The sequence below is a fragment of the Equus asinus genome, chromosome 5 (genome assembly GCF_041296235.1).
Source record: "Equus asinus isolate D_3611 breed Donkey chromosome 5, EquAss-T2T_v2, whole genome shotgun sequence".
NCBI lineage: Eukaryota > Metazoa > Chordata > Mammalia > Perissodactyla > Equidae > Equus > Equus asinus.
Genome location: NC_091794.1, coordinates 65,413,882 through 65,436,539, shown reverse-complemented (window position 1 = coordinate 65,436,539; position 22,658 = coordinate 65,413,882). Strand labels below are relative to the sequence as shown.

At 45.1% G+C, this 22,658-nt stretch overlaps 1 protein-coding gene across 25 annotated transcripts in view; it reads left to right on the top strand.

The window, feature by feature from the left end:
* Positions 1-22,288, top strand: part of FGGY (FGGY carbohydrate kinase domain containing) — a 378,492-nt gene extending 356,204 nt beyond the window's left edge. For 24 of the 25 annotated variants that reach the window (XM_070509784.1, XM_070509761.1, XM_070509762.1 and 21 more), the window contains 2 exons: positions 17,466-17,527; positions 22,067-22,282. In XM_070509784.1, the coding sequence (XP_070365885.1) occupies positions 17,466-17,527; positions 22,067-22,148 (144 nt within the window). In that variant the 3' untranslated portion in view covers positions 22,149-22,282. Of the gene's footprint in view, positions 1-17,465; positions 17,528-22,066 lie in introns of all 25 variants that reach the window. The other variant, XM_014844657.3, reaches the window with a different exon arrangement.
* Positions 22,289-22,658: the final 370 nt, after the last annotated feature.

Genomic DNA, 22,658 nt, shown 5'->3' with positions numbered 1-22,658 from the left:
GTCCTAAAGATAATCCAAAGTCTATGCCTAAATGTATGTAGTTTCTGGCCCTGGACAGATCCAGTACGTAGCAGTTCTCAAATACCAGTCCCATGAGGACCGTCTCGCTCCCTGGGGATGGTTGTGCCTTAAGGAGGAACGCTGGGATACCCTGAAGCTCAAAGCTACACTGGGACCCGTGCTCTTCATACCTGGCAGAGAACTCCTTGTGCTGCCTTGGAGGGAAGAAGGGCCCACCTCATCATCACAGCTTCCTCCAACATCACCAGCTCTGCCATCCTCTCTAAAGAGCTGCACTCTTCTTCCTTCAGGGGAAACTTCATGAAGGGGGTGGCATTTTAGGTTGACCATTTCTTGACTCATCCATTCATTCAGCAAATATTTATTGAGTGAGCACCACCCACAAGCGAAGCCCTGTGCTTCAGCAGGACCTGTAGGCACAGTCCCCACCCTCACAGAGTTGAGAGTCCAGTGGCAAAGACAGGTAATAAAGAAATAGTCACACATATAACCAATATGCTTGTTATGAGGGCTTAAAGGAGAGGTACATGGTGTGATAGGAGTGTTTGGATGGGATTCAAGATCTTCCACACGTGACTAGTAATTCTTACCTTCTAGAGTGGTGAGCTTATGGGAGGCAGGAGACACACCAGAGGGGAGGAGGTGAGATTTTACCACCAAGATATTGCCGATGCATGTGATACTGACAAGCAGATGAACCCTTTAACTGGTCTTATTATTATATTTTAACTCTCTAAGACAGTGCTTCGGCCCCCACTGCTCACACCCCAGTGAACAGCCCACCACCCTGCCCTTTGCTACACCACTGTCTGAAGTAAATGGATTCTATGGCCTGAGTTTGAATCCTGGATCTATCACTTACTAGCCGGGTGATCTTGGGAAGTTACTTAACCTCTGTTCATCTCTCTTTTCTCCCCTGTAAAATAGGGATAACAATGATAATACCCATCTTTTGAGGTTGCCACAAATATTGATGAGATAAGGCATGCACACTCTTAACATGGTGCCAAACACATAGGGTACCAAAAAATGTTAGCTATTGTTACTAATGAGTGCTTAGTGAGTGGTGATGATTCTTATTTCCATTTCCATCTCTTCCGTAATGATGGAAGTAAAATCTTGTCCCTAATAGGAATCAAGGGTCGGGGATCAGTGAGTGGGAGTCGAAGGAAATTTCCTTCCAGTTTCTGATTTAAATGGATCTCCCCATCTCTATTCCAGCCTTGCAAAGCTGCCGAGCTCCCCCTGAATTGCCTGTCCGAATCCTACACACACACAGTCCCAGGTGAAGCCCTCCCAACCCTATGCACCCAAGATAAGGGCATATGTGGTTCCAGGCAGCCAGAGTTTCTTGCTCCCAGATGTCTGTGCATCAGGGCCCTAGCATTTTCCCATGGCCTCCTGTCTTCTGTCTTGACAGCACCTCACACCTCACATGCTCAGAGCGTGAGCAGGACGGAGAGGGCGGCTCAGACCACTGTCTCTTTAAGAGCCTCCTCTGTCTTTTGGAGAGCAGGCAGAATCTTAGAGATGAAGGGTCACATTTCTCTGTCCTTTCGTCTTCTCCTCCCCACCCTAAGGAAACTGGGAGATGCCTCTGTGGAAAGTTCTGAGCCACAGGCACTGTGTTGGGTTTCCAGAGGTTACACTTAAACTCCCAGGTTGTCCAGAGCTTCTGCTGCTTTAAAAAGAAAAAGAAAAGTGCCTTCACATCGCAGGTGTAAGTGCCAGATCTTGCAGCACTTACAAGGACAAATCCATTTCTTACTGAGTAATGGAGCTTCAAACCCACATGACCGGCTGATGTAAGCTTTGGCCAGGTCTGTGAGGAATCTTTGCAACATTATTTCTCTTGCTATTCTTTTCTTGTGGCTGTTGTCCTCTGAGCAGGAGGAAGCCAGGCTGAGGCCCTGCTGCTCCGCTACCCATGATGCTGAATAAGTCTGCTCAGATCTGAAGCAGCGGGCTCTACGCAAACAGCCCTGAGCGCCAGTCCTCACTCTGCCACTGCCTACGTGGGGCACATGCCTAATCCCACAAATCTAAGAGTTCTTTCATTACATCTGACAACTCTTTCTTCCTACGCCCCATCTGATCCGTCACCGGAGCCCCCTGAGCATGTCTCATATCTGAGTGCGTCTCCCTCATCCCACAGTGCCGCCCTCGTCTCCCCCTGGACCCCTGCACCTTGCCCTTGCCAGGCTGAGCACGGCAGAGCAGCCAGGTGGTGGCACTTCTGGCTCCCAGTGCTCTGGGAAAGGAGACTGCATGGCCGTGTGCTGTGGCCTCTGCTGCCTCTGGGCTCTGTCTGCTCCAAACACGCTGGCCTTCTCATTCCTCAACCGTGTCAGTTTCCCTTCCTCCACGTGGTTCTGTCCTCTGCTGGATGCATGCTTCTCCCATCCTTCACCTAACTAATGCCCGCACATCCTTTGAATGTCAGCTAAGCCATAACACATACAGGACGCATACATACATGCATACTGTACCTAACCTAAGGCCACGCCAAGACCTTCCCTGGCCTCTTGGTGCCCTGAAACAGCCCTGGTGGAGGGCTCATCTCTCAGATTCTGCCTGCTCTCCAAGAGAAAGGGGAAGGCTTTAAAGAGACAGCCGTCTGAGGCACTCTCTCCCACTGCCCTTCCTCACACTCTGAGCAGAGGGTCCAAGGGGAAAGCTATGGAAGAGATCCTTTCTTTTTTCTACTTGCCTCTAACCTGGTAGATTATTTCTTGATTATCTAGCAGAGATTAATTTGTTCTCTGCAAATAAGCTAACAAAGCTTTCCTGCCCAAACTATCAAACATAGCCCCACCTATCTCTCTGTCCCTATCCGAAAGCATTCATTGAAAGAATTTGTTCTTTAGAGTTTCACTCTCCGAGACACAGAAAGAGAGAACCTCTCAGAGTGACTAAAGGACATTCACAAAAAGAGTTCCACTCGCTCTCCCCCTGCCCCGTACACATTCCTGACCCCCTTAAGGATCTCCCTTCCACTTACCAGCCCTCTGGGGTAACCAGAACAAAACAACAAAAAACTAGAGTAATCATGATGGGAAGCTGTGGAAAACCACTGCTATCTTCTGTGAATGGAATCCAGTGTCAGAAGAAAGGGATAATTCTGGGAGATGAAAGAAATGGTTAAATAGAGTAGAAGGACCAGAGAAGGACAGGAAAGTGGGAAGAATGGGCTTTTGCGAGCACCTACCTGTGCCAGGAGATTCTCATCTAGTCATCACAACCACCATTAGGCCTAGGCCACATTTTATAAATGAGGAACTTTCATAAATAGGCCAAGAGAGATTAGACTCCAAGGTTACACCACAGAATTCCAACCTAGCTATTTCCAGTGCTTTCTATGGACTGCTCCCAGCTTTGGAGCTCTGATTTCTAATTTTTTATCCTGTTGTCAGACCATGTAATACCTGACACACAAAACATGGTCCTTGAAGGATTCTGTTCACCCTGTAATCTCTGATCATTCACCATGTGCCAAGGCGCTGGGAATGCCCATAGATTATGTAGATGTACCAGACGCCCACGGCAAGTCATCTCGCATTCTCTCTCTTGTTCCGCCTATACCACTGGGAGTAAGTAAGATGGTGACCTTGTAAGGTACCACCTAGAGGGGAGACCAGAGCAGATGTGGAGTGGGGAACAGAGCATGCCTATGAACTTGCTTTTCACTGTGCATGAGTTTATATATTGGGGGTAGAAAATTCCGATAATACTTCAGTTTCAACTAAAAGCATAAATGAACACAAAAATGTGCCCCCTCTCCCCAATTCAATCAAACCGCTCATTTGCTTACAGGTGGAACGGTAGCGTGGAAAATGCTTTCAAGCTAGACAGACCTGTCTCCTAACTCCACCACTAACTAACCTTGTTGTCCTGAGTAAGCCACATTACTGCTTTGAATTTGTTTCCTTGTCCCTAAAACAGAATTAACGTGTACTTTTTTACTTTCCTCCTACCCCTCTTCTCTCTTTCCACATGGCTAATCCCCACAGGGTCATTTTATTTTTTAATTTTTTCCTGTTGTTCTTGCCTTACAAAACCCCAGTCCAGGATGAATGCAGCTTTCTGCCTTACTTATGCCTGCCTAAAGGCCGCTGAACACTATAAAAAACACTGCAACCGTAAGGCAGGCTTCTATCATTATATATTAATTGTCCCTAGACAGCTTCCATTACCCCCTAGTTTCTAGCTGGGTTTGGCCAGTGGGAGGCAACAGCAGGAGCCTGGAAGATAGAAGGAAAGTGTTTGTCCCCCGTTCTCTCCTTGCTGAGTTGTTACAGTTTCCCAGTCCACCTACCATGTATCTATTGTTACAGTTTCCCAGTCCACCTACCATGTATCTACCATAGACACAATTCCTGCATGTGGTCCTCTCCCCACAACCTTCTCTCTGGGTGATGGGAACCACAGCCTCCTCTTGCTCCTGAGTGCTGCTTTCCAAATCCTTTTGCCAGCTCATCTCTCTCCTCTACCCAATATTATATGTTGGTCTTCTACAGGATTCTTGTCCGTCTCATCCACCTATCAGGATTCATTTACTATTTGCCAGCAGTTCTGCAGCTATCCACATATCATCTCCACTGAAAGGGCTCACAGGCATCTCAATTTAAACATGTCCAAATCTGAGCTCATCATCCCCACCTTTGCCTGCAAAACTGGCACCAGCCCGGTACATGGCACTGTCTGTAAATGACTCCCCATCTCCTTAATCACTCCTGCCAAAACCTCAGAGATATTCTGAGCCCACCCTCTCTTTTTCCTCTACCTCTGTCTCTCACAGTCTCTTTCTGAACCACATCTCATGTCTCTTGAATTCTTCCATCTTGCTTTAATTCCGCAATCACCACCCTAGTCCAAGTGGCCATGATGTCTCACCTGGACTGCTCTAGGGGCCTCTTTAATGGTTTCTTTGCCTCCACCTCACCCTTCCCTGATACACATCAGCCAAACTTGAACAGAATCACTCCTGCTTAAAACTCTGCAATGGCTTCCCCTTGATTTTGGCTTAATGTCAAAAACCCTTAACCCAATTTACATGGCCATCCAAAACCTGACTCCTGCCTTCATCTGTAGCTTCATCTCTTATCACTCTTTCCCTTCCTTCTATCTACTCACACCATCTGGGACTTCTTTCAGTCCTTTGAATGTGCCATATTATCTTGAGTTCAAATATGCATTTCCTTGAGCCTGGAACCCTCTTCATCAACTTTCTTTACCTGGCCAACTCGTTTTGAAACTTCAGGTAGTTTCCTAAGCCCCTAGACTAGTCTCGTCTCCCTTGGACCCCCTCCTACAGCACCTGTGTTTCTTCAGTGGACTCTAAGCTCTGTGAGGTCAGGGATCAAAGCTGTCTAGCTCACTGATGCACCCATAGTGCCCAGCACAATGCCTGGCACACAATAGGTACTCAAAAACTATTTGTTAAACAATAAAACTAACATTATCTGGCTCAAACTTCCCATTTTGAAGAAGAGGAAGCTGGGATCCAAAGCAAGGAAGCAACTTATTCAAAATTACAGAGCACAGACCTAAGATTCATCCAGGACCATAGCCTCCTGATTTCCAGATCAGTTCTCTTCCCAGTACGTCATCTGCTTGTCTGTAACTGAGTAACCAGAGGGAAGCAGACTGAATTCCCTATGTCTTGTGAAAGCCAGAGCAAGCTCGTATTCATAAACACAGCTGACATAGTTGTTGTTTTCTTTGTTTGTTTGATGTAAAAGGCCTGGAAGTCCAACCCAAAAATAAACTCAGTGTTTCTAGATCTAGAAGCTCCTACTCTTCTACTCCCTACAGCCCTCATTCTGCCCGTTGTTCACCTTCCGTCCTTTCATCAACCAGAGGCATCAGCTGGTATTCAGTGTTGAATGGTTCCTTCATTCCACGCTCTTTATCACGCCCCTGCCCGGGCAGCATGTCTCATGTAGCATAAGATTAGGACGTGCTGTCTTTAAACAGTAGCACTCAAGAAAACATAAGATCCTATGTAGTGCTGGGGTGGAGATGGATATAATAATTGTAAGAGTAAAAATAACTCAAACATTTTTAAGCTATTACTTTGTGCTAGGCACTAATTCAAATGGTTTGCGTGCATTTTCTCTTTTATCTTAATAACTCTATGAGCAATTATGTCCATTATTTCTGTTTTACAGATGAGTAAACTGAGGCATGGAGAAGTTAGCAAATTGCCCAAGCCATTCGGTTAGAAGACCCAAGGTTCTAACCTAGGCAGTCCTGAATCCATGATCTTAACTGTATGACATCTGACAATGAAGGATGTGTTGAACTAACAGGAAATACCAAAAAGTACAACTGAGGGGGATCCCAAAGTGACTTTGTACAGATGTCCCACCCCTCCTTCATTCATTAATTCATCTACTCATTCATTCTTTCATTCTCTCAACATGTATTTATTTGTTTGTTTATTTTTTAAGATTGGCACCTGAGCTAAAAAATGTTGCCAATCTTCTTTTTTTCTTCTTCTTCTTCTTCTTCTCCCCTCCAAAGTCCCCCAGTATACAGTTGTATATGCTAGTTATAGGCCCTTCTGGTTGTGCTATGTGGGACGCCACCTCAGCATGGCCTGACGAGCAGTGCCACGTCCGCGCCCAGGATCCCAACTGGTGAAAGCCCGGGCCGCGGATGCGGAGCGCTCAACTTTAACCACTTGGCCATGGGATCAGCCCCCTCCGGATGTATTTATTGAAGAGTCACATTGTATTGATTACTGGGAACACTGATGAAAATTAATGGCCTCTAGCCTCTTAGATCTCACAGTCTGGTTGGGGAGACATATAAGTAAACAGACATTTATCCTACTTTGTGCTAAGGGCTAAGATAAGAGAAAGCATGGGGCTTTGGGAACAAAGAAAAGATTATAAACCAGGTTAAAGAAGAGCACAGTGATTTATCCAAGACTTGCATTCCGCAGCATTCCCTCTTTCCATCTGACTCTGCTCCCTCCCTACCCTATGGGCTTCCCAGTTTCCTTCCAGCCCTTCTCTTGCTTTGGTCCTTTGGTGCCCTGACTCCTGGCTTCAGATTCAGCCTTTCTGCTTCTCTTTTCCCTCCTGAATTTGGTTGCAAATGAATTCTGGCATAACCAGAGGGACTTCTGTACTGTAAACCAGTTGAAGGCCATCCCCAAAGGCTAGACGAGGGTGTCCAGTCCCACCTCTGATATGGCTCTGGCCTAGGAAAGTTGGAGATCCCAAACAGGGAGCTTTAAAGGGTTTGAAGGCATGGGTGGATGGGTAGATACCCTGTATCTTAGATAATTTTGATATTTACTGGCCTAAACATGGAGAAATTGACCCTAGTGACACCCAGCATTTCTTACAGCTCAATCATTGTGCACTCCGTTAATGCCATCACATTTTGATTCTTTGCTGCCAATTATGGTACCTGATCTGTTGGGCAAAGAATCTTCCCAGCATGGGATTAACTTTGAAGCAGGCAGCGTGAATTTTAAAGATGTTCAGACCCTGAGAGCCTCCAAGATGCTGTGCTTTCTCAGGTTGCAATCTCCTATTGGCCTGCTCCATCCTAAACAAAGTTTCTCCCTTACAGCTATAAATGAAGCATATCCTGGCTAAAGGGTTTCTGTGAATTAGGGTTACCAGTTGAATTTGGCAACTCAGAGAGTCTTAGTGGTGATTCTCGTTGGTCAATATTTTTGATGTAATAGATGGTGGACTCTACCCTAGCTGTGGAAGAAATTAGAGCCAGAAGGAGTATAAGGATTGAAAGAAAAGGATGAAATTGAGATTCTGAAAGTTACCATGAGGTGGAGGAGGACATTGGTAGGAATGATGGGGAAAATGGAAGAATTGGACTAATGGGCAATTGAAGTAAGCAAATGGCTGTTAGAATATTGGAATATACACAAGTATGGCAGCCTCAGTGGACAAGTTTCAGGGCATGGCGCTGGCTGTGAGTACTGAAGTGAAATGGAGATGGAAGTTTCTGGAGTTGGAAGCATTTTGAAACCGTGAGACTCGGCATTGGATGGGTCTTGTAAACAGGTGCTGAGGTCTTCTGTGATCCTGACAAACCTCCAGGTGGATAGGGAGGATACGATCTAGGCCTCAGCCTCGTTTAACACAGAGATGTGAGCAAGAGGCCGGCGGTGACAGCAGTGAGATGCGTGGGGGACAGGTGTGATTGTGTCTCTACTGTCAGGTGGTGTGAGCTTCAGAGGAGCAGGGTGTCTGCCTGCAGACGGAGGAATAGTTGTCTGGAGATGATAGTGAGGAGAGCCACGAGCACACTGACACTCAGCACCTTCCCCAGCCCAGCGCCCCCACCCACCTGAAACATACACCTGAGTGTTTGCAGAGAAACTCGTACCTTTTAATAAAGTTTCTGGGAAGATAAGCCTTGTTTCAGTTGATGGGTAGACTGTAGTAGTAATAATAATAATAACTATACTTTTAAGCATCTAGTCCACACAACAGGCCGATAAAATAGGTATTAAAATTTCCATTTTTACAATGAGGAAATGGAGACCCCAAGTGTTAAACGGCACGGCTGGTTTTTGAATGCTGGTCTATGGATCACCAAAGCCTTTGTTCCACAGCGCACGGTTGAGAGGACAGGCTCCAAGGCTGTACTTTCCTCACCTTTCAGGTGGGCATATAAAGTGAGTAAAGTGTTTGATGCAGTGCTGGGCCATAGAAAGTACTCAGTAAATGTCAGCTTCCATGACTATTATTTTTATTTCTGTTGCAGCTTACGGTAGTACTTTATGCCTTCTCAGCCAGAAATATCAGCAGGACCCTTTCTTTTCCAGTCAACAATAGGTTATTAGATGAGCGATGGTTTGCAGGTTTGAAGTTGCTCTATAATCCATCTAATGCCAATGATTTAATCAATCGTTCTCATGTAATGAAACCTTCATAAAAACAATGGGGTTTGGAGAGCTTTGGGTGGGGCGCCCCCCAGAGGACATGGATGCTCCCCACCCCCCACACCTCCCAGACCTTGCCTTGTGCATCTCTTCCATTTATCTGTCCTAGAATTGTATCCTTTAGAATAAACCAGTAATAGTAAGTAAATGGTTTTCCTGAGTTCTGCGAGCCCTTCTAGCAGACTATCAAATCTGAGGTGGGAGGGCTGGCCATGGGAATCTCCAGTTTATAGCTGGTTGGTCATAAGTGCTGGATGCCGGGGACTTGTGACTGCCATCTGAGTGAGGGGCCCTCTCCCTTGGGAGCCTGAGCCCTTAGACCTACGGAGTCTGAGGCTAACTCTGGGTAGTTAGTGTCAGAATTGAATTGTGGGACACCTGGTTGGTGTCCATAATTAGAAAAGTAGTTGGTGTGAGGAAAAAACTCACACATTTGATGTCAGAAGTATTGTGAGTAAAAACAGCCCAGAGAGACAAAATCTAATTTACATCATTCACTGCTTCGTCCGACAAATATTTACGTCTGCCGGCCCTGCAGGCACGGTCCTCAGTGCAGAGAGTGGATCAGGTAGAGCCTGGCGCGTGCAGCTCGCCTACTGGTGGGATAAGAAACGTGGAAGCTTCGCGGAGCATTTACCGTGTGCTGGCACCGTTCTAAGGGCTTTCCCTGAAATACCTCACATGATCCTCACAACAGTCCTACTAGAAGCATGCTATTATACCCCCAATTTTAGAAGAGGAAACAGGCATGCAGAAGTTAAGTAATTTGTCCATGGTGATGCAGTGAGTAAGTGATAACTCCTGACTGCACACCCTGGCAATCTGTTCTCATCAGACACTGTGATTTTAATCCCCACACTATCTTTTCTCTCTTTCTGAAAACTCATCCTGACTGACCCTGACTGCTCTTTAAGGTACCAAAGTGGAAGTTAGGGGACCAGTTACGAGAGGGCAATCAGAGAGCAGGACATTGGAATTGTCAACAACGCTATGAATAGATATTATTGTTCCCACTTTATAGATGGGAAAACTGAGGTTCACACATCTGGTCAGTAGCAGAGCCCGGAGACTATCCCCAGCCTATTTGTCTCTAAAATCTAGTATCTTTCCACTAATATCTCCATTTCCTACAGAATTAGAGAGCTCCACACCCCACCCCTCCTTTGTGATGAAGAGACTAGTTTAAGGTGTATTTTAGAGTCATGTAATCAACATAATCAACACCTTAAACAAGATATATGTATGTGTAAATGTGTCTACGTAGGTAGGTAGATAGATAGATACAGTAGAATTAAAATTATAAATGAGGTGCCAGCCTTCCTATCATGATTAATGATGAGGACTCCTCCCACTCTTGCCTTTCTCGCATCCCTTCCTGCTTCTAAATTGACATTGTTGTCTCCAAAGCATGGTGGTGACACAGAACGCCAGGTGTAGGTCAAAAGATGACTGTATCAAAAAGAAAAACAAAGCAAGATGAATAAAAGAATAGCCATTTCTTAACACTGGCTGGAGGAAAATCACATTGCTGTACTTTCTGTTTTTCTGTGGAGGAGTCATGTGCCTCAGCCCACACATTAGCGTGTGAACTTGTTGTTCCAGTAAATGAGTCAGTTCCTCAAGACAGCAGATTCTTGTGTTTCAGAGCTATGTGTCAGCATCTCTGAAAAAGGTACAGTGGACTGATTGGTGTGTCTCACACACTTTCACACACGCTCACTCATTCTCACCTAACGAGATCACACAGCGGATCAGCAGCAGAAGTGGGTTTGAACTCAAGCCCAGGGGACTCAGGGATCAGGGTTTTTGCATTACGGTGAGGACAGGAGCACAGGATCTGAGTGTTGGGCTAAGCAACGGCATGGAGTCAGAACCGGGCTTGAATTCTGGCTTTACTGCATATCAGGTTATGACCTTGGGCAAATTACTTATGCCTTCCCTGTTCACTTCCTTGACTCATAAAGTGGGGTAGATGATAAGGTGCATCAAAAAGTTGTTTTGAGGACTGGGGCTGGCCCCGTGACCCAGTGGTTAAGTTCGCGCGCTCCACTGCAGGCGGCGCAGTGTTTTGTTGGTTCAGATCCTGGGCGCGGACATGGCACTGCTCGTCAAACCACGCTGAGGTGGCGTCCCACATACCACAACTAGAAGGACCCACAACGAAGAATATACAACTATGTACTGGGGGGCTTTGAGGAGAAAAAGGAAAAAAATAAAATCTTTAAAAAAAAAAAAAGTTGTTTTGAGGATTAGAAAGGTCATTTATTAAAGCCGTTAGCACAGTGTGTGGCACAGAGTAAACACCTGAGAAATGTTGACTTAAACCAGTAACGTAACAACGGCGATGGGAATTGACTGCCTAGTCAATAGACGCCACATTTTTTGGATCATGTACCCCATCAGTTAAAAAAAACTATCAGTTTACATCCTCAATATATGGAAACTTATTTATGAAAAAGCATAGATATGCTCCTTGTAGGCTGTACACTATAAAACAGGTGAAATATAGCTGAAATAAAATATTTCAAATATTTGCCTATCATGATGTCTTCATATTAACATTGTGCAATACCTAAAGATACACTATACAGCTATGACCAGGTGAGTTTTTAATGATTTTTTAAATGATTTTTCATGATTTCTAAGTGATTTTGTATGTGCTTGTGTATCCATATCGCAAACACTATTCTTGATAATTTTGATTTTTTTCCAAATTCTTATCTTTTCTGACTAGGTCTTCATTGTCCCTTCTGATATGAAGTGCCGGCACCAAGTAAAAGTGTCACCATTTTCTTGTTTACTTGAATCTGAATTATCATGATTACCTTTAATCCATTCACTGAACCTTTTTCAGCCATTTGCCCATTTTGTGAGGGTTAGTTTAAATAAAACTAGACAATACCTGTAAATAACCCGCTAACCTGGGGCACATAAGTAACAGCGTGCGCAAACCCCTGGACACCAGATCCATAGCTGGGAGCTGCAGGCTGCCGTCAGTCGGTGCCGCGGAGCCTCCGTGGTTCTCTTAGGAGCCCTCGCCCATCCTACATGGCTCATGACTATCTGATGTGGGCACCAGCTGATGGACCTGGTGACAATCTTCATATTAAATGCTGGTAAAGCTGAATTAATTTCTTTTAACTAAAAATCATCTGAATGGCACCTCCCATATTTCCATCTGGAATCCTGGCAGATCATCTTGAACACTCTCTGGAGTGTGTGTGCCATTTTAGAAACGTGGCTTCGAGGGCCTCACATGGCCTCTGTTGTGGAAGACACCATCGGCCTTCCCTTCAGCAACTCGGCAGACCTCAGCCAAGCACCTCTAGGTGCTAGGCCTGTGCCAGGCGGGAGACCTGCAGTGGCCTGGTTCCTGCCTTCCGGGAGCTCACAGCGTGGCTCCCACCATGCCGGGTTCTGGTTATTCGTCCTTGTGGATCACGCTCCTGGACACTGCCAAGCCTGCAGTGCCCTTTGGTGCCTGGGTCTAGACTAGCCGATAGCCTTCCCAAAGTCTTAAGGCCATTGTTCCCCTTGCCCTGGGTAGGGGAGAAGGTACCAGATCCCCCGCACCCCAAAGTGACAACTGTAGTGTGTCTGCCTCTCATGGAATCCCTGTCTCCCCCAAGGGTGCTGGAGAGCCTCTTCTCTTCCTTAACCTAATTTCCCTGGGTAACTCACCCCAGTGTAGCCTAAAGCCCTTTGGTAGCTCCAAAGCCAGGCCGTAATACATGAGAACTGGGTGTTTCCCGTGCCCACACAGGCCTGGTGAGTGCCAATGCTACTCCCAGAGGAGTGGGGAGCAGTGTGCGGACGGGTGTCTCGGCCTTGACCTGGCGGGAAGGGTCAACCCCATGAATGTGGTCTTTCACGGCCATGGTACAGGGCCTCTATTTGTTCCTCCAGAAAACCTTCGCTTGCTTTCAGAAGTGATGATCAAATGTGAACTTTCATGGTTTATTTATAGCTCTGCCTTATAGACAGAAAGAAAAGAAGTGATTAAAATGCAATTTTACAAAATATTTTGTTTTTAAAAAGCTTTCATTGTGTGGGCAAAAAGGAGAGAGAAAAGTCACTGTATTCATTGTGCTGTCTAGACTCTCAAACCAGGAGGGTAGCGTGCCACAAACTAAGATTGTCCGGCTCCTGCCTGCTGACAGAAAGCATAAAGTTTGAGGCCAACTTCAAATAAATCCTTTTGAACAGAAATATATTGTTTGGAGTGACTATATTTAGCATGTGTCAGCATTTCCATAATAAATTCATATTGTTATGCTGTGGTAATTTCCAGGGTTCATGAGGTTTCAGTTTTGTGTTAATTATTTGGAGAAATTGGAAAAGTCAGCAGTGCTATTTCTGATGACAGCACTGACTCTCTGGGCGCTCTCCGTGTTGTGTTGAATACCCATAGTGAGCCCTGCCTCCCAGGAGAGAGGAGAGTGAACACAAGTTTTTGTGACTGCCTGTGTGAGCAGGACTTTTTTTTAGAATGCAGTATGTTTTTATTTTCCTTACAACTATCAAATCAATATATGCCACTGTAGAAAATTTAGAAAGCACAAAAAACAAGTTAACAAGAGAAAAAATTATCTCCCATGCTCCTGAACCTGTTAACATTTTAGTATATTTTCTTGCAGTGTTTATCATGTGTATGTAACTCATGTTTAGGACAAACACAGCGCTTGAGGTGAATTGAGAAACAACTGTACTTTTTACTCCAACTATCCCTCCACGTTTGTGCAATGGAGCCAGTTTTTCTCTGCTCTGTTTAAAGTTTCTGGTAATTCCATTACTTTCTTAGATAAGTATAAAGTCACTTCGATAATACAAGTTTTATGGTCACTTTAAGTTGTAAGACATAGCCAAAATTCAGAAATTAGAATATTAGGGAACATATAATAATCCTCACTTAAATTTTCCTCTAAAGATTAGACATCTCCCAACTCTTCCAGTTGGGTCTGCTGCAAATGAGAAGAGGTGGCTGTGGTCAGATTCTTCTTTCTCCCTCATTTACTTCCTCTCCAGCATATTGGCTTTTTTCTTATTCTTCAGAGGTAGTTGGAGGGTATAAGGTCAAGGGTGTAGGAAAGTTCTTGTCTGATCAGCACTGTCATAAATAGGCTTTACGCTCTCTTAGCCTAATAGGTGTTTATAGCTAGGCTCCATCATAGATTTTTCTGAGGACCCTACACTTCTGAAAACATCTCACTTACAATAGCTTGCCTTGTTAGTGCCCCTCTATTGTAGATTGCTTACTCTTCTCTTAATTCCTTAGAAATGCAGTAGGTCCTCTCAAGCTTCTTTATGCTCACTCCCTCAGCCTCATTAGATGGCCATATTAAACAGGATCTAAGACAACCCATGTAGTTCTCTCACATGTGGGCCACGTAGGGTCCATGGGCAACAGTCACGCCTTTTGGAGTCTGACAGACTCTGGCAGTGCTGGCTGATCCTAGTGCAACAGCTCCTTCACTTCCACAGTGAAGCCGCCAGCCAGCGCTTCTCTTCCAGACAGGAGTCACACTCAATCCACCGTGTCCTACAACCTCAGGACACACGTCGAGCTCCCTGTTGGTCTCAGTGAAGCCTTGCTGTCTTGACCTGTGATGGGGGAGGCAGCTCTCACCCTCCCCTGAAGGGAAGCCTGACGTGCAGTAAACCAACAGCTCTCTCCTAAAAAGCCATCTTTCCCTGACCTTCCATGTGGATGAAAGATTTAATCATTGATTAGTGGGTGCTCAACCACCCTTCTTACAAATTCTTCAGGGTGGTCTGTTTCCAGCTCACTTTGGTATATTACATCTGTCGTCTTTAGATCTCAGCCCAAACTTCCATTTTAGCATTGTGTTATGTGTGTGATCCTTAAGTTCATTCATCCCGTAGACATTCCCTGAGTGTGTAAGATGTACCAGATGCTGAGTTTGGCAGTGTAAATAATTATAACAGTTCCTGCTTTAGGGAGCTCATAGTCTGGTTGAGGAGGCTGATGGGCTAACAAAAATTGCAGTGCCGTGTCATAAATGCTATGAGAGAGGGAAGCGTGAGTTGCTTTGGGAGCAAATCTATCCACCCAGGTGGGAGGCAGGCCCCGGGAATGAGTTAGAAAAAATCTTTTCAGTGGAGTCAATAGTTGAGCTAAGTTTTAACGTTCAAATCTGTGCTTTTTGAGAAACAAAATAACCTTTATTAAACCTTTGAGATATCTATTGCTGGTGTTCGTTTCTCAAAAAATTTATTTTAAAAACAAACAAAGGTGATGTGAAGAAAGGAAGAAAGAAGTCCCTGCTGCCTGCTGTTTGTCCACACCTCTGTTAACAGTGGGAAGGGTGTGACATTTGTTGACCACCTTCTATAATGCATGTTTTCTGGATCCCGGCCTTGGAAGGCCATCCTGGAATGTCGTCTCAAGTCTGAGGCCTGAGCTCCACCAAGAGGAGGTTCCTAGAGGGCATTCTGAAGAATCTGAGGAGGCAGAGTCCTCTCTAGAAGCACAGCAGAGCAGGACTCTGATGGAAGAAGCAAGAACAAAATGGAAGAATGAGCGGCAAAGTTAGTGAAGGGCGTTGATGAGGCCCTCTCAGCAAGAGGCGGGGCTGACTTTAAGGGAGTGAGAACTTAGTGTAAGGAGGAAAACGTTCCGACACGTGTTGGGTTGAGCAGAGCTCTTAAAATATCCTTATTAAGTGGAAAGGCAGAGACCTCACTCAGATGTCTGACTGTTTGCCCCTTCACAAAATGGCCCCAGACTGCCCTTTTTTGATTCTTGTCTTTTAACCGTGGTTTCCTTTTCAGTAGTTTTTCGTAATTTTTAAATCTCCTCCTCACGTAAGGCTGCCATTTCTTCCTTGCTGCCAGTGTGCTTGCTGTTCGCAGCATCTCTAATCTCGCATCCGCACTTTTAAATCCAGCGAGGGATAGGAAGTCAGATCACCAGTTCAGAATGTCCATGCCATCCTTGGGGAAGAGTTGGCAGAGCGTCCGGACGGGAGTGGAAATATGTGTAAGTGATTAGAGATGAAAAAGTATCAAGTTTCCTAACCCTTGAATAACTATTGAAAAGAAGTTTACCTGCTTCTAGCACAGTGTTTATCACACTCTAGTTTGATCAGAGGCAACGTCTCTTCTATTCTATGGTGACCTTCCTGATGGAAGGACCCACGCCGCCTTCATCTCTGTATCCCGTATATATTGAGTACTGTGCGTGGGACATAGAGGGGACTCGGTATATTTTATGAATATTCTAGGTGCTGAGATTGAGTACTAAATAGACAAAGCCCCTGGCCTCGTGTTATTTATGTTCTGGTTAGGGCAAGAAGTGGACAGGGCAGATAAGGAACATGTAAATCAGTAAATACATGGCATGCCAGAAGGGAATTAGTGGTAAATTATATCAATATAGATACATCTATCTCACAGTAAGGTGGCAGGGTTGGGCAGGGGGTACTTGGAAATGTTTTGAGGACACTCAGGGGCTCTTACATTCTGTGTGGTAGTCAATAGTCAGGTTTTTACAGGTTTCTGTCTCCTGCTAATATGTGAGTTTCTCCAGGACAAAGAGTATTTCTTATGTAAATCTGATCCAAGGACAGTTTCTGGTACGTAGTAATTAATAAGTAATTCCTAAGGAATAGAAAGTTATACATATGTGACCCTGGAATGACTACATCCTTAACAATAAGAGAACACTAGCTGTCCCTAAGACAGGGCCTATTCTAAGGAACTTTGTCATGCTGTGGCTTGCAATCTCACTAGTCAAGTCTGTTAGACACCAAAGTTTGGGTTCACTCCATTCCCATGGTCTTACCAACACTGGGAGACTGCCCAAGGAGACCTAACCCTTCTGCTCATAGAGTGGAACCGACACAACCTACTGTTGATCTTGATGCTTTGCACACCAGGCCACATCCGCCCAGATGCTGGGACCTGCCCTGCCCAAGTGCCCCTTGTATAGACAAGAGTGCCCTGAAGCCACATTCCAGAGCTCAAGTCGTTTAGACTCAGCCCAGGGATCTCACATCTGTGCTCACAATTTCAGAGACTGCTGGGGAATGAGCTGAAGGTGAGATGAAGAGGTCTGAAATGTGTTATCCTAAGGTACATACGCAGAGCAGGTTCCGTTCAGTTACCGCCTTCTTGAGTTACGTAGACAGTGTGCTCAGCGGCTGATTATGTTGCCGCCTTAGACCCTTGTGTCCAGGCAATGAGGAGGGAAAATTCTTCCCTCCCACCACTCCCTGCAGGCGACCACAAAAGTGCTTGGCCTTCTGGGTTGTTTATGCCCTGGAGGCCTCGATACACAACCGTTTATTAAGCTCAGGCTGTGTGGTCATAGACATAACTGTTAATGTTCATTGGGTTTGATTGCTATTACCAGAGAAAATAAGTTGGAAAAAAATGGACTAACTGAATATCTTAAGGGGAAATGAATTCTGATTAGAATGTTCTTTCCTGTGGCGAGCCTCACTTTGGTTTTTCACTTTCCAACTCAGCTCTCTGTGTTCTCTTTTCCGCTTAACAGGAGGCAATGGCGAAAATGAGCAAAGTTGGGAAAGTTGTGTTTCCCAGACTGGAGGACAAAAGGTAGGTTTATATCTTTCACATGCAGAATTCTAAGGAGTGAGGACATGCAGACACAGGCAACGATAGAGCTGGAATAAACCTTGGAAGGCAGTGAATCCAGTCCTTCCCTTTAATAGTTGTTAATACTCAGCCCCGGAGAGAGTCACTCTCAGGCCCCTAAGATCACAGAGCTGGTGCTCTTTCCCTGGGCCTTGAGCAGCGAATCTGGTCTTCTCTGTTCTAAAATGGGAATCTCTTACAGCTTCCATCAAAGGACACAGTTCTTTCACCCTTTGTGTCACTCAGCATTGAGGGCTACAGCGTGACTTTAATTGGTGTTTTAACCCCAATTCACAGAACGTTAATTTATTGAGCTCTTGCTGTATTGAAGGCATTATGCTCATTAGCCTGCAGGCAGGATTTAGGGGGGAATGAGACACAATCTTGTTTATGCACCTGGGTCATTTCGGAACAAAGGGATAAGTTCTACAACTGAAGTACTACCCAGTGACAAAGTAGCCCACAGAAGAGAGGAATGTGACCCTGTTGGGTGAGGCGGAGCTTTGGAGAAGAGGTTAAGTCCAGATTGACTTTAAATGCTGAAAAGACGTTGTCAGACAGGCCAAGACAGGGACGGACATTCTCCATAGAGGGAATAGCATATGCGACGTTATAAAGGAGGGAACAGCATGGTATGTTCAGGTGGCTACACACAGATGTAATTCTGCATTACGAAGAGTGAGGTGGGAGTGGCAGGAAGTAAGGGAGCAGAGGGGTCATTTTGCAGGGAGCTCTGAGGCCATGCTAAAGACCTCAGACCCCTCACAGGACTGACAGGCAAAGCTGCTGACCCCACCAAACACGGTCGTATTTAACAGGTTGGAAATGCTGCGGAAAAAGCAATCCCATTTCTTTCCATTTTGTTAAAGAAAGTCTCCCACTGCTGCCCTCTGAATACAAACCCCTCTCTAAACCAGAGGAGCAGGCCCTTGTCTGGGAGCTGGCTCAGGACACTGAGAGATGGGAGCCCCACTGCCCTGGAGCCATAGCTGCACTCTGCTTTTGTTTAAATTAGAAGCAGATTACTCTCCTCCATCTCTTCACTGACCCTCCCAAGACTTTTCAGAGAAGTCTGTTTTTAAGTTCTTTCAGTAAATCCCATGTGTTCCTTTTGAAAAGAATTCTTACCTTCTTGCTGTCGGCTGGCAGCCCTCCTCTGTGGGGCAGACACGCGTGGTGCTCTAGCACCGCCTGCAGGCGGCCTGAAGATTCACAAGTAGAAAGAGCACCAGTTTGCCCCGCGACTCTCGCCTCTCCTCGTTGCCTCCCCTCACGTGGTTATCTGCATGGGGCATTTCCTTAAGTCTGTGCTGCACAGAAGCACCTGAGTGAGCGTGCGGAGACTTTGGAAGAGGGAGGGTTCAGCGGATTTTAAAAGTTAGGATCACAGAGAGCACGATCTAGTGACTGGTTCATACCCTTTTTAGAAAGATCCCAAATCTCATCCTTATGCCCAGACCAAATCTATTTGTGAACTTAGAGTAGTCACATAAAGGTGCCCTGGAAAATGTTTTGCTTCCAAAGGCACTATCAACAGAGTAAAAGGCAACCTGCAGATGGGAGAAAATATTTGCCCATCATATATCTGATAAAGGATTAATATGCAGAATAGGTAGAGAACTCCTAAAACTCAACAACAACAACAACAGCACCACAACCCAAATCTAATACGGGCAAAGCACTGGAATAGACATTTCCCCAAAGAAGATATACAGATGGCCAATGAGCACATGAAAAGATGCCCCACGTCACTAATCGTGAGGGAAATACAGATCAAAACTACAGTGAGATACCACCTCACACCCATTAGGATGGCTACTATCAAAAAACAGGAAATAGTGAGTGTTGCCAAGGAGGTAGATAAACTGGATCCCTTGCACACTTTCGGTGGAAATGTAAAATGGTGCGGCTACCATGGAAAATAGTATTGTGGTTCCTCAAAAGTTATAAATAGAATTACTATATGATCCAGAAATTCCACTTTTGGGTGTATACCCAAAAGAACTGAAATCAGGATCTCAAAGAGATATTTACTATACCCGTGTTCATGGCAGCATTATTCACAGTAGCTAAAACACAGAAGCAATCCAAGTGTCCATTGACGGATGAATGGATATACAAAAAGTGGTATATACATAAAATAGAATATTATTCAGCCTTGTGACGGAAGAAAAAACATGCTACCACATGGATGGAACTTGAGGACATTGTGCTAAGTGAAAAAAGCTAGTCACAAAACAACAAATACTATATGATTCCCCTTATGTGAGGTCTCTAGAGGAGTCAAATTCACAGAGACAGAAATTGTAATCGTGGTTGCCAAGGGTTGCAGGGAGGGGAGCACGGGGAGTTAGTGTTTAATGGGGACAGAGTTTCAGTTTTGCAAGATGGGAAGAGCTCTGTGACGGAAGGTGGTGATGGTTGCACAATATTGTGAATATACTTAATGCCGCTGAACTATACACTTAAAACCGGTAAATCTCATGTTATGTGTATTTTACCACAATAAAAAAAACTGGAAAATAAAAAGCACAGGGAAAAAAGTGACTTGGACCTCAGCTTCCTGTGTGTAAAAAAGGAAAAATATAGTCTATCCGTCTCTTGGCATTCCAGGATAACACAGGGATATGAGAACACATCAGTTCTCACTTGTAGGCAGGTGACAGCTCACAGAGATTTCACGTTCATTTCTTGTCTGGAATGCAGTCGCTCTGTGATGTTGGTACTGTTACCATCCCTCTTACAGCAGTGAAACTTGGGCTTGAACCATCTAAAGAAGTTGCCCAGAGTCAGCCAGGCTTCTCTGCCTGCGCAGCTGATGCCCCTCCCACTGGACAAAGGATCTGGCCAGTGAACAAAGGAACACAAGCTTGTTGGTGTTGCAACTGGAAATCTCCAAGTAGACGAGGAGGGCGCTGGCCTGCACTCCCTTCTGGCAGTCTTGAGATTCCAGAGTCAGGAAATCCATGTCCTGTAGTGAAAAAATGGCTTAACGTTCAATTGTCAGAGAGTATCAGACAAAGAGAAAATTGCACAGATCCCCAAAATCGCATTGTGTGATTGTGATTAATAAATTTGGAAGCTCAGAGAACAAGTTTTAGTAGAACCTACATCTAGCAAGATTGATGATAATGTTGGAATATTAATTTTTTAAAAAGTGGTAACCATAACTACCACCGATATTACTTACCATGACCCAGGCACTGCTCTAAGTGCTTTTCATGTATTACCTCATTGAATTCACATAACAGGTCTATTGAGATAGAATCTATAATTATTCCCACTTACAGATGGGGAAATTAAGGCACAAATAGATTAAGTAACATATCCATGATCACACAACTAGTAGTGGGTCAAGGTGAGATTCAAATCCAGGCATCAGAAAGAGTCCACCTTTTTTTTTTTTGAGGAAGATTTGCCCTGAGCTGACAGCCACCGCCAATCCTCCTCTTTTTGCTGAGGAAGAGTGGCCCTGAACTAACATCTGTGCCCGTCTTCCTCAAGAGTCCACCTCTTAACCCTGTGTTTGGCCCCATTATAGCTCTTGAGTTACCAGGATACTTAACATAGAAATTCAGGAGGGGTAGGAGACTCCTATTAATCTGTTTAGCTCTGCGTGGTACAAGTAGAAGGCCCTGTGTGTATCCAGGGTTACTCTTACAATCTCTCTCCCCCAATTCACGAGCTTGCACCAAAATTCCCTCATGAGGACTTCTTTTCAGAGCACCCCAGAATCTACGAGACATGCGAAACTGGCTTCATCAACCCCTCACCCATGTCAGCTCTCCCAACCAGGAGGAGTAAGGACAAAGTTGCAAGTCTTCAAGTATAATTTGGCTCAGCTGCTATTATCCCTTTCAGGATTGGGCTGCTCTGCCGTCTGACTCATGGCCAACACCACTTCTAACAGGTCTCACCTCAAGAGCCAGCCGGAGAGAACAGGGAGGGCAAGGTCCACTGGGGGATGCTCGGAAGGCAGGGCACAGCGACAGGAAAGACATGAGTCATGTAACCAAGGAGTTTCCCTCTCAGAGAAAGCAGACTGTGAAGGAAACACAGTGTGGAATCCACAAATGTTCAGTCCCATCCCTGGTCAGGCTTCGGTTGTAAACCAGTCATCAAACCTGGGACTTGTCATATATGAAATGTGTATTGAAGCTGGGGTGTGAGAGTTCCGGTGGTAAGCCTGGGCCTTTCAGGACGTTACAGTGGAGGCTTGGAAGTCAGACAGACCTGAGTTTGAATTCCAGCTCTGCCAATTTTGGGCTATAGTATTTTAGATATGTCTCTCTGAACAAATGCCTTTACCTCTGAAATGGAGACGTAGGTTAAAGTTAGGTGTGAAACACACTGATCCATTGCTCAGGGTGCTGCAAGCGTTCAAAAATGGGAGGTGTCTGCAAAACCGCAATAACAAATCTATTCCTGTTCTTAATGTAAGGGGAGCAGCATAACAGCTTTGTCTTGAGATCGTTCAACGTGCTCATTTTTCTCCCACAGATACTATGACAAGAAATATAAAGTGTTCCTGAAGCTGGTTGAACACCAGAAGGAGTATGCAGCGATCATGAAAGGGGACTAGACAGAGCCGACGCCGGAAGGTTCTGTGTCATTATATTAGGGACCTCTGTCATCTCATCTTATATCCAAGACACTTTGGGTATCATTTCATCATTTCTGTACTGTCTTTTAATAAAGAAAACGGAGACATGTGCAACCAGAACTAGAGTCTTCCATTTCATGATGGCACCATTGTGTGCTTGCAGTTTCCTCGGGCACCTCACGGGGACAGAGGGCCGCTAGGGTCAGAGGCCCTCCTGAGGGACTAGACCTTGGGGATCATTCAGTCCAGGGGAAGCTTGTACGTGTGAATTAATCCAGTGTCAGCCGTTAAACGAAAGACTGACATGGCTTTAGGTGGGACGTCTAATGTTTATTCTATAAGTGGCTAAAAGCTTGTTATTAACTTTTTATTTGGAACTAATTTCAAACTTGCAGAAAAGTTGCAAGAATAGGAATAATACAAGGAACACCCACGTACCTAACTTGTGCCCCATAACATTTACCCATTTGCTTTACCATTTGAATGTTC